General features: G+C 33.8%; 1 protein-coding gene and 1 long non-coding RNA gene across 3 annotated transcripts; one reads left to right on the plus strand and one right to left on the minus strand.

The window, feature by feature from the left end:
- Positions 1–805: 805 nt before the first annotated feature.
- LOC145612714 (uncharacterized) lies at positions 806–4,076 on the minus strand. Its single transcript, XR_014106697.1, has 2 exons — positions 3,514–4,076; positions 806–1,041 (listed from the first exon to the last, which is right to left on the minus strand). It is a non-coding gene; the product is annotated as an uncharacterized LOC145612714 (long non-coding RNA).
- Positions 4,077–7,256: 3,180 nt separating this feature from the next.
- On the plus strand, positions 7,257–11,328 carry LOC145612719 (pentatricopeptide repeat-containing protein At4g02750-like). 2 transcript variants are annotated; one of them, XR_014106699.1, is made up of 2 exons: positions 7,257–9,317; positions 11,003–11,328. XR_014106699.1 is itself a non-coding variant. In XM_081668024.1 (2 exons), exons 1-2 carry the CDS (start codon positions 7,431–7,433, stop codon positions 11,011–11,013), a joined length of 1,530 nt encoding a protein of 509 aa, XP_081524150.1. In that variant the 5' UTR covers positions 7,257–7,430; the 3' UTR covers positions 11,014–11,328. The 2 variants fall into 2 exon arrangements, 1 of the variants encoding a protein (XP_081524150.1); XM_081668024.1 differs by having other exon boundaries at positions 7,257–8,949.
- The last annotated feature ends 1,451 nt before the right edge of the window (positions 11,329–12,779 follow it).

Genomic DNA, 12,779 nt, shown 5'->3' on the forward strand with positions numbered 1-12,779 from the left:
TTTTGCTATTATTTTTATGCATTATTGAGATTATGATGATGATGATGATTGCTATGATTATGTTGCTTGATTAATATTTTTATTGTTATTGCTTGATCACGCCCTCTCTTGCATGTTTAAAGGGAATTTGCACTTGTAATCACGCTTAATAACATAATTAATAATCTTGTTTACGCTAATATGATCATAATTCAAGTGATCGCCAATAACAATTTTGTTTGTGCATTAATATTTAACCAACATAGATAAACATGTTTAGGGTTAACTTATTGATTGTATGTTAGTCAGAAAGCGCACATGAATATGAGAAGAACACTACTACAAAAAAGGCCTTAGAGAACTGTTATAATAGGCTTTATAAATCGCCTTAGGGGCGTTCTTCTGCTAAGCGATGTATAAAGTATAGAGAACGGGTTGTTTAGGCGTTTTATATAATGACAAATAGAGAACGGTTGTTAGTCACAACCGTTCTCTTTTCCCTTCTTAAATTCGTACCCTAAGGAAGGAATAAAGAACGGTTTAGGCCACTTAACCGTTCTATATTGCATTACAATAGAGAACGGTTAAGTTAGATAACAGTTCTCTAATGTTTTTTTTTAAAAAAAAAAAAAATCAGCCATATGCATTTCGAATTATCCCTGTACGTATTTTATATTGTATTATTCCTGTATTTTAATAATCTATATTATTTTTGTATTTTATTTTAAACATGTATTTGTTGTATTCCTTTTTTTTTTTATCTTGTACATTTATCCAGTAAGAAAATTTTCACATTTCCTATGTAAAATAAATCCATGATCCGGTATGCGTGCAATATAAATTTCTGTATAATAAAATTAACAAAAATATTTCCAGTTACGATGAAAGCCATCAAAATATACTTCATATATATAATTTAAAACATCCAACCACAATTAAACTGAATCATTTATACAATTTGGATTTACTCCCTTGATGTCGTACATCCAGTCTTTTCTTATTCTAGCCTTGAAAGCTCTCCACCAGATTGAAGCTCTCCCTAATACATAATTTATACGTCCTCTGCACAATTTAAAGAAAAGATATCAGATATAACAATACCTAAATTCATATATTATAACAATACCTTAATTTAACATAATGTGGCAAATGAGTAGGTCTGACATGAGATTATGCAAACTGTCTACTCTTTTTACCCCCTTGTAATTTAAAGCAAATGTGGCAACCTGCAACATCACTTGAACCATGTATGAAACTGTGTTTACCAGGTTTGGATAAAAATTAGAGTCTGCCATTGGGTGAGCATGGGAGCGAAACCAACTTGCCTGCCCAATTGACAGCAGATTTGGGTGGTCAATCAGCTGAGAGTGTCTGAATTGGGTGAGCATGGGAGGGCAACCAACGTGCCTGCTCAATTGACAGCAGATTTGGTGTTTGTCATCGTCCAACCAACCTGTTTCTTAGCTTAGATTACTCTGTTGTGTTCTAAATCCTAGCAGGGAGATGAATAGAAAAAATGCAGCAATGAAAACCTCACACTAATAGTTGCCTAGATATCACCAAGCTTGACACTATCCAACTTCATAACACTGAACACATAGGCAGTTGGAAGGCAGTTAGATTGAACATCTGAAGTGTTTTTAATTGCATAATAACCTGTACGAAGAGGCAAAATGCTTTCTCTTTTAAAAATATATTGCCAGATACCCAAGGAAAAAAAAATCTGTCACACTATCCCACAGTCATAAAAGGGAAGAAATATATTATGAATATGATTACATCACTCCTTTAAACCCCAAACTGTTTGTTGTGGTACATGCAAACAGCAACAATGTCACAACAATTAATCAAGTTGAACAAGGGAATCATAATCTCAAAAGTTTGGTAGATGGTAAAATACAAACTTTGTTCCAAAAGAGGTCAACAGCTATGCCCAAGCAAATGGAATTAACATCAGAACAACCCTGCCTACAAACTTTGATGACGTATTGTCATAATAGAACTCCCTCCATTAGAACATATCTAACAATGCATGTTTGAAAGATTACAACCGCCCTAAATGTCTAATACTCATATTATATGACCATCTAAAGCTCCTCCAGCAGGTCAATTCAAATATTCATGAGAACTACAGGCTTGTAGCAGGGCATTTAATTCACATCAGCTTACACCTCTTCGCTTAACAAACTACCAAACCCTTCTTTTTTTAATCATCCCTTCTTAATTATGGCTCATAATCTTGAGGTCATAGGCTTAAACGTTAAATAAACAGGTAAGGGCTACATCAACCTACAAACATTATAATATATTAGAAATCATCGTTAAGAAGTGTCATTATAGTCAAATAAAATAATACCTTAGATTGCAAAAATCTAATATCAAGAACAGATTGTAAAATTCAATACAAGAACCAGATTTTTTAATAGCATAATAACCTGTACGAAGAGGCAAAATGCAGATGAATATTCAGCCAAAGAAGAGGCAAAATAGCAAGTCTATGTAGGCTATAAATCTTATTCAAAAGCAGATGTAAGCACAAAAACCCAAACATTTTGTTTTTAACCGAACCCGGCTCAGCCATATCCTCATCAATTCTACCAACAACATATATTACCACCACTAAACCAAAACAAAAAATCGTATGTTTATCTAACTGTTTATTTTTAGTGAAAGTGTTGTCCCACATTTTTTTTTTGACGTAAACTCATATAATCATATTATTAAGGAGTTAAAGCCTCCAAATCTGTCAAAACAGTACTACAAATTTCTTGAGGATACTCCTCAAACCACACTCTCATCTCATTGAAACTACTCCTTAGTTGAGCTAATATATGAGCAACTCTATTTTCCTCCCTTTTAACAAAAGAAAAAGAAACATTATCACAAGAATTTGCAAGAATAATAATGTCCCTAACCACATGACCAAAGGCAGTAGGCAAACACAAGACCTTTCTTCAAATGGTGGAAAAGCTTCAAATTATCTGTCTCTAAGACAAAACTACGAAAACCAGCTTCAATTGCAATAGACAACACACAACGCAAAGCTGACGCTTCCCCAACATCAACAGGAAGGCTGCCATGAATTTTCGAACTCACCGCAACAACTATATCACCTGATGAGTCCTCACAACCCCTCCAAACCCAGAAAAAGAGCCACTAATGGAAGTCCTCTCTCTTTGTTCCTTTTTTTTAAATTTGATTATTAGTGTTCTAAATTGAACTAAGGTAAGATTAATTTGGCTAAAATAATTTTGATTACAATTGAAATTAAAGCAAATTCGACAAAATTAAGGGTAATTTGATTGAACTTACTGCTATAATTCGGAATTTATCCCTAAAACTAGAACTGTGAAGTTTTTTTCAATCACCTAAAATTTGAATTGCAAATTACTTTAATAGATGAAAACTACGAATTCACTTCTGTTTCCTTCATAATTTGAAATATTCATGCAATTAGATTGACAATTATCAGAATCCAATTACTCTTTGAGAAGAAAAAATCGAACCAAAAAAAAAAAATTAAGCCGAGCCTACCTCAATTTACTGGTGTGGTGCTGCAGACGTGGAGCGGCAGTGAAGCGGCGGTGGAGCGGCGGTGGAGCGGCTGATGAAGGTTTTGCTATGGAGGTTTCGCTTTTTTATTTGCTGATGATTTTTTTTTTTGGCTGATGAATGAGTCAATGAGAAATAGGTATCACTTTTGATGAAGTATTCTACTGACTTTTCCCTCTTAACCGCCTTTGATAATTTGGGTAAATTATTACTCCGTATATACTTTCTTCCTAATTTAAAAAAAAAAAAAATTAATACAATATAAAACGGTTGTTAAGATGACCGTTCTATATCATCTATAATAAATAATTATTATTTTTAATTATTTGAGTAAAAAGAAATAGAGAACGGTTACCTATCCTAACCGTTCCATATGTATTAACATACAGAACGTCTTTTATATAATTACGATCTATATTCTTCCGGAGAACGCCTACCTTTGATAACCGTTCTATATTTTGCGATCTCTAATCTAGTTTTTGGTGTAGTGGAATAAAGTAGAGGCCTATTATTAGGGCAGGTTCAATCTTTTTTAGGTTGCATTTGTACCTTCATTCCGGAATAACTAGTCATGGTTCTAGACCACTATGGAGTTAGTGATCTTATGGATCGTGAAGGGGTGTAACCTTCATCCTGTGAATGGTTTACAAGTTTCTAAAACTTGTTGGTGACTCTTTTGCTCTAGCTTCCTTCCCTTTGGACGCCACCATGCTTAAGTGTATGATCACAGTGGGGCTCAAGTGTGTGATGCTTGAAATATTCCTACACTTGCACAACCTCTTCATAATCTACATCAGTTCCTTTAGTGTCATAGTCTATGTCTGCCTTGTCATGCCTGGGATTATGATCATCTTCTTCCAACTTGTCCCCTTCAATATAATCATGTGCATCCAACTTAACTCCCTCATTTTGTTTCTCAACAGGCTCATGTTCTTATTCATTATCTGTAGTTAATAAACTCAAAAACTCCTTCTCCCTATATTCAGAAACAAAGGCCTAACAGGTTCTTGGTGCTCTGTACATATATGTATGAGATTTTACTGTAGAAGTAAGGTTAGAAATGGATCACAAATATTTTTCTCAAAAGAAAGGTACCTAATACCAGAGTTAAAATCCTTTCTAGGATCTAAGAAATGGACCTTAACAATGTCAATGTACCCCAAACAATCAAGTAAGGTCTTAACATACTGAGCATCTACAGTTTCTGGAATGTCCTTAAACACATTTATTTTACAACCAATGTAAAATGATTCACAACCAATTTACCATTCACCACCATGATGTACAACCAAACAAGGTTTTAATTCCATAATCTGGCATAATAAAATATAGACTATGTTTAACTTGCTTAACAATTGAGTAATCAAGTAACTTAACAAAAAATGAATTAAAGAATATCAAACATGTACATTATCATAATCCAATATCAAACATGCACTTAATTAAAAACTTCATAACAGATTGAGTGCATCATGAATGTCATATTCAACCTACCTACATACATTTCAAGCTATGACAATGGAAAAAAAAACTACCTCCACCTTAAAACTAAATTAAGATCATAAAATGCTTAAAACTAGCAGCTCCTAACACCAAAAACCAACAAGCTGCACATAGCCCTCCCCCAACCTAACAACAGCAGCCTACTGCTCCTCCTTGAAGAGTAGTGGGAAGCCATCGAAGAAGACTGTCATGTCCTTGTGGATCATTGTAGATGAGGTCGTTAAGAATCCACTCGTTAATAGAGGCCTTGGGTCCGTAAAAGGGTTCGAGTCGGGCAAGGTGGTGAGTCATCCACCACAGACGCCATTTCCTGCATATCCCAACTCCCCTAGTCCAGCTTTGGGAAGACATGGAGGACAAGCAGATTGGGGTTGCTATAAATTGGGTGAGCATCGGAAAGAGCGTCCATACCTAGGTGAATTAATGGAGTTAGACAAGGTTTTTTCCATGTTAAAAAACAACTCTGTTTCACTAACACCAAAACCCTAGAAATTCTCAAGAAATTCTACCCTAAAAAAACCCAATTTTGATAATCAGCCACAACAACACAAATACACATACAACTTACAAGATGTTGACAACAAAAATAACACAAACCAATTTCAAACAAAATTCGCCCAAAAAAAACAAAACAACCAACAACTCTGTACAAACAACACCATTAATGGCTAAATAAAGAAGATGAAGACAAAAAAAAAAGGGAATATACCTTCTGTAGATTGCAGCTGGGCGAATTTCGCTTTCTAGCAAGAAGATTCCCAAGCACACTCCCACATTAATGACAAATTGCTTGAAGAGGAAGGACGATTTTTTTTTTTTTTTGAAAGGGAAAGCTCTGCTTTTATCTAAAAAAGGAAATGATGAGGGCAGCCAATGAGGTGAAGGGTGAATAAAAAGGCATTAACCTTTCCAATTCTCGTGCCAAATTGGAAAAAGATATTAAAAAAAAAACTGACTCAACATCCCTAAACTATTGCTGACACAACGTCCCTGAACTTATGCTTAGTCAGCAAAGTCCCTTAACTTTTGGTTAGAAAACACCACACAAGTTGGAGGAAGGACCAAAAGTGCACAAAAGAGTTTAGAGGGACTAAAAATGTACAAATACAAGAGTTGAGGGACTGTATTTGATCTTTTCTCTATCAAATACAGTTCAAGTATCACTTTATGGAGATAAGCTAAAATACGGTCCCTGAACTATGGCATTAGTTGCATATTTGGTCCCTCATCTTTCAAATGAGGCAAATTGGTCCCTCTACCACCCTTGCCTCACCATTTATGGTGGAGGAACTTATGCAACTAAGCAAAAGTTAAGGGACTTATCCTAATTAGCATTTGTTTAGGGATTATAAATCAGTATTTTTATTTTTGTCAACTACTAATATTTATTATTTATTATGTACAAACTTTGATTAAAATGAAAGAAAACATACCCAATTTTTTTTTGCTTATTTAAAAAGTAAATGACTTTTTTTTTTAAAAAAAAAAAATTATATCTTAAAGGATTAAAGAAGAATATTAAATATGACTTCAAAAATTAAATACTTCAACTTTCTTTCAAAAAAAATTAAATACTTCAAGTTAAAGAAATAGTAAAAGGAAAAATTAAGAAAGAAGGGAATAGTAAAAGAATTAAAAAAAAAAAAGTGTCAGCCCTCTCTTCTTCTATTTCAATTTGGCTGCTCTAATGGGGGAAACAATCCCCTACTTTGCACTTCATTCACGATCATCAGCAATCACCATCTTTTAATTTCAACCTTTGATTTATTTTGTGATTTAATCTTGGCCTCCTGATTTTATTAATTCTATACAAGCTCATGCGCAATATAGTTCGACCAAATCGAAGATTTGGATTGCGTGGTTGATTAATAATGGTGGCGAGGCTGGAGACTGATGGAGATGTGATTGTGTTTGTGGCATGTTGTTGTTGATGTGGGGTGATAAAAGATGGAAAATCCTATAGGTGTTTTTTTTTTTTTTTTTTTTTTTTTTTTTTTCGGAAATTCTATAGTTTTATTAATGCAAATCATAACGAAAATATTAATGTTGATGAAAAAATTTAATGTTAGTTAAAAGATTCCTTTTTAAATAAAACCTGAAAAAAGTAACTTTTTTTTTTTTTAATGAATCATGGTCCCTAAACTTTTGCTAATTAGAATAGGTCCTTAAATTTTGACGACTCATCTTTTTTCCACCGGAAAAATAAGTTATGGGTAGTTGAGGAACCAATTTGCTTTGTTTGAAAGATTAGAATCAAAATGCTACAAATACTAAATTTGAGGGAGCGTATTTTAGTTAACTCATCACTTTATGAGTACTTTTGTACAAGTCATTGGTATTTGTTGGAGAAAACTAATTTTTAAACTTTAGTTGATCAGCAACTAAGAAAACAGTCAATGTTGGTCCGAAATGGAATTTATACCAACTTCAAGAATATCCTTCTCCCAACCAAAACAACCATCAACAATGCTTTTAACTCAATTGTACACCTTAACAACAGAGAAATGTCTTGTAATCCATCATTACAATCATTCAATGATAACAACAAACATCATTTTCCCAACAATTTTACTCATACAAATAATGAAGATACAGTCATATCGACTAAAAGAATATTGAATCTTTCCAGTCGACGACAAATTGATCATGCAAAAGAGATTTTTGACAGTATTTCATGCAAGGATACGGTTGCTTGGAATGCCATGATTAGAGGGTATATGGAAAATCGAATGATTGATCATGCACGCCAACTGTTCGATGAAATGCCTGAAAGAGACAATGTTTCTTGGAATTCTATGATTATTGGGTATAGTAGAGGAAATATGATTCACATTGCAATGAAACTTTTTATATGTATGCCGAGTAAAGATGTTTTTAGTTGGACAGCAATGATTTCTGGACTTTGTATGGCGTCGTGTGTTGGTGATGCTTGGCGTTTGTTTAAGGAGATGCCGGAGCGTAGTGCTGTTTCTTGGGCTGCTATCATGTCAGGGTTTCAACAGAATGGGTTGGCGGCTGAAACTTTGATTTTGTTTAAGGAACTGTTGTTGGCTGGTGTTGAACCGAATGCTCACTCGTTTACTACTGCTTTGGCTGCTTCAGGAGATTTAGCAATGCTGTCAATGAGCAAGCAGCTTTACTTGCAACTTCTCAAAAGAGGGTATGAGAAGAATTGCCATATTGGAAATTCAGTTCTTTCGATGTTCATGAAATGTGGTAGCTATGATGATGCAAAGTGCGTTTTTGAGGGTTTAACTTATCGTAATCTTGTTAGTTGGAATTGTATGATTACTGGTTATGCTCAACATGGTAATGGTTTAAACGCAATCATGACATTCCATCAGATGCAGAAGGACCAAGTGTTTCCTGACCGTATAAGCTTTTTGGGAGTTCTCCAGGGTTGTTGTTTCTGTGGTTTAGTTGAAGAAGGAAAGCAATATTTCCAAAGTATGGAGAAGTATTATGGAATTATTCCTAGACCTGAGCATTATAGCTGCCTGACTGATCTTTTTGCACGAGCTGGGTTATTCAAAGAAGCATTACAGCTTGTGATGGAAATGCCCTTTGAACCGTCACCTGTCTTCTGGCGATCAATTCTGAGTGGTTGCAGGATTTGGGGACACTCTGAGCTGGGTCTTTATGCTGCTGATCAGCTATGGAGACTTGAGTCCACTGAATCAAGGACCTTTTCCTTGACTGTTGATGTTCAGGGTTCTTGCAGATCATATGGTGTCCCTAATTTTCGGAGACAGATGAAGGATCCTGAAACAAGGAAAGATATGGGCTGTAGTTGGGTAGAAATTAAGGGGAAGACATATCTTTTCACCTCCAGAGATGAGACCCATCTGGAAACAAATGAAATTTATCAAACAATTGTCTTATTGTTCCATGACATATGGGAGCATCTCGGAAATGGTAATCATGACCAACGTGCTATGAAGTATACATTTGCATTATATGCATAACCTGAGCTTTATTGAATTTAGAATAGAAAGACTTTTGAGATTCTCACATTGATAGTGTTGAGGCCTAGATATTTCAACAATCTAACATCGATGAAGTTTTTGTAAGTTGGATGGTAATTGTGTCATTCTCCATGAGTGTGTTCTCATCACCTGTAATTTTGTGACTCCTCACAGCATCATGAGATCATATTTGGTTTTCTTGACATAACTGATAGACACAGTTGGTTCTAATATTTGGTGTATGAAAAAGCTCAAAATGGGAGAAGTGAGAAGTCATTGTTTGAAGATTTTACTCTACAGCAGTTGCTACTCTTTCAGGTGCAAGTTTCTTTAGACTCATTCCAGTAGTTATTTGAATGTACTTGATACTGCTGTTTACCTAGACTTTGTTTTTCTGTCATGTCTATATCGACTATATCATTACAATGTGAAAAGTTCCACTTTATTTTACAAGAATTTTTCCTCACATACTCCTTACAATGTATATCGCCTTAGTTATCTTTTACTTGCTAGCTCTGGCATATTCTGAAGCCAGCATAATTACAGGCTCAAAAGGAAATGTTTTTAGAGAGCTTATTTAACTAACCATCATGTGCCCAGGTTTTCCAATGCTTTTGGCGAATTAGCGGCTTATCACAGCGTATCTGACAAAGACAAAGACAAATTAAAAATTTTAAATTCAAATTAATATGCTTTGACATAATGTTTTGTCTTTGTTATACCAATAGAACAGTGAGACATTTCATCACATCTGTAACAACTATATAAAATCTTATACAGCAGATTATTAGCAAAGCTGTTAATGCTATGATGTGGTAGAAGTTATCATACCCGAAGTTTCTCTCTCGTTAAAAGCCATTTCAGTTGATTGCAGCTGTTACTGTTATACATTTTTGTTATCTGTAAATTGATTCCAATGGCAATATCAGACAATGGGTTTGCTACTTAGTATTTGCTTGAAAGCTAACATGTTACTGGCGAAGTAGCAAGTGCATCTTCTTTGATAGACATGGAAAAATTATCCAATATGCTTCTATAGTGTAATGTACTTGTTATATGACTGCAGCTTTTAGAGTTGAACATTTATTCATCATAGATTGTTTTCTGCTTCTTTTAATCTCGAGAATTGGGTTCTGAAACTGATTAAGTTTCTCTGTAATTGCAACTTTTTCATTGCTTCCTGTTTAGATGGTTAGAATTTATCTATTCAGACATGTAAAGGGGCATATTTCTGTTAGATTTTCGCTTAACATTTACAATTACTGTTTTGTAATATTTAAGATTTTTCTACCAAGTATTATATTCTTTGGCCAAAGGAATTAAAAATAAAATTGTAGTCTCTTTCTGTCTCTCCTATGATAATCTATATTTAAGGGTTTTATGTTGATAAAAAATCTTGTTTGTTTAGATCCGAATATGTTACATTTTATTTGAAGATGGACTTTGGTCAGTTTTGTGTCTACTAGAGTGATCCTGTACCAATTTAAATTAGCATGCCAGGTTAGTTTTGTGGTCAATTGGTGGTTTTATCGTCATAAGTACAGTTTCATACCTTTGTATGATGTATAGGCAGCTGGATAACACATCTTTATTCCTTCCAGTTCCAATAAATTAAATTTTCATAATTTTTATTAAATTACTGTTATTTTTAAAGTTGGCTTTAAAATCTATGAAATTTTTTTATAGGTGTATGCAGCTGTAGTTGGTTTTGTTCAACAAAATATTATGTCGATTATTACTACTTTGTTTATTACCTTAAGTATTAGCAATATTTTTGAGTGAATGCTAATCATCATCTTGGAATTTGTACTATAAGTGACCGGGCTACAATTTGACATTGGTAAAGCTGTGTGTTGTTATTCAGTCTTTGTTGTATTTTAACTTTCTAAGACTAATTTTTTCATACCTTCTGTTATTATGTTAGATCGTGTGCATCAGGTTGCGCAGTTTTACTTCTTCTGCATCTTATGCCTCATCGTTTTGCTCTGCTTTGCATTTTTCAGGCGTCCAATGAAGCTCTAGCTGAACAAGATACCCTGGGAGAAATATTAATGCAAAGATGCACTTTAATTGTGCAGCTCCTTGGGATGAGCTAACTTTGTTTATCTCAGATATCCGAATGGTGCATCCTCTCGACCTCTCCCGGAGAAGCTGCTGTTGTATATGATTTCTGTTGTTTAGAAAATTGGTTTAAAATATGGCATTTATCAAATTTCTTCGCGCAATGTTGGCGCTAATGAGATTTCCAGTGTGGATGCTGTTGTTACAATAGTAGAGAAACTCAGATGTGATTCGCATGATTAAATTTGTTGAATTGAAGGACTCTATTGCTACCCTATTTGGGCCTCTGTCCAAAGACCAATGACAAAGTCCACATCTCATGTTCAAGTCCAAAAGCTCCACCAGCCCAGCTCAACATTAGATAGGCCCAGAAAAGCGGTCCACATCCAAGAGTCCAAAGGTCCAAATGGTCCCCAAGTCCCCCAAATCCTAGCCACCACTTGCAGGCCAAATTCCAAGCCACCCAAGGTAACAGAATTCTATCAGAATTACTCTAAAATATAGAAAACCCTTTTCACTCGAGTAAACTAATTTAGGCATCGGAGCGGGTATTCTCAAACACTCCCCGAGCTCAGCTTACAATATTTGTGTGCCGTCAATGGTTCAAGATCAACATTTTCTATACAACTTAAGAATACACCCTTAGCTCGAAGACTGTTTTATACCGATCAATAGCTTACACTTTGCCCTGGAACAATGACTTATAAATTCTTGTTTATAAGTTAGTCTTGATAATTTTGTTGCCTTTTTAGTTAACAAGTGTTACATTGGTGTTGCATATGGTGTCTTTTGATGTATTGTATCCTTGTTCCTTGAGGTTTTTACAGCTTCTATTGATTCTTTAGGCTACCATATATGCTTGTATTAGTTACTTAGTTAGTTACACATGAATGTCGATCTGAATTCAAATTGTCAATGACTGTTACTGCAATTCGAAGACTATTAGTATTTCTTCTGTTATAGTAAATACGAAGTATATGTTAGCCCTTATATAGTTATATATGGCCTGTGAAATTGATTGGACAAGTAGTTTTTATGTGTATGTGCATTTTAACTTTATGTAGGGACATAGACCATAAAATAATACTAGTAGAATTTTCTTGTAGTAGAAATGATACAGAGTATCGATACATTAAAAGTTAAGTTGAACGAACATAAATTAATTTTATAAGATATAATGAGTACAAATCAGTAACTATAAAGAAAAAATATATTAGTAACAAACATGTCCGTAAAAATCAACATCCTTAGCTTGTTGAGCTTAAATTATGTTGCGAGTTTCCACTATTTATCTTGTAGTGTTTTAGAGTCCGTTAAAAGCTAGGCTGTTTGTTGAGCCTTGTTTTTTTTTGAAAAAAGAAAATATAATAAAAAATAAAAATTGCTTAACTAATATTAAATAATTTTTTTAAACTTATTATTTATTTTTTTACTAATAGTTGTTATATTTTTTCTGTAAAGTTACTAACTTTTATTCATTAATTATTAATTTTATTTTTGATAGACTTTACTTAAACATACTAAACTAGAATGATTTTATTGTGATTATTTTACTTTTAATATATACTACATACTATATTTACAATGAAGAGAATAAGGTCTAATCTGTAAAAAATTTAAGTTCAATAAAAATACTACCTCTGATTTTTTTTTAGTTGCAACTTTGGAATATTTTATATCTCTTAAATAATACCCAAAGTTGCAACTAAAATAAATCGG

Source organism: Chenopodium album, chromosome 3, assembly GCF_948465745.1.
Source record: "Chenopodium album chromosome 3, dcCheAlbu1.1, whole genome shotgun sequence".
Classification (NCBI taxonomy): Eukaryota; Viridiplantae; Streptophyta; class Magnoliopsida; order Caryophyllales; family Amaranthaceae; genus Chenopodium; species Chenopodium album.

What these genes read in the sequence shown, in the direction of transcription:
- LOC145612719 (XM_081668024.1), top strand. Translation starts at nt 7,431, where the DNA reads ATGTTGGTCCGAAATGGAATTTATACCAACTTCAAGAATATCCTTCTC.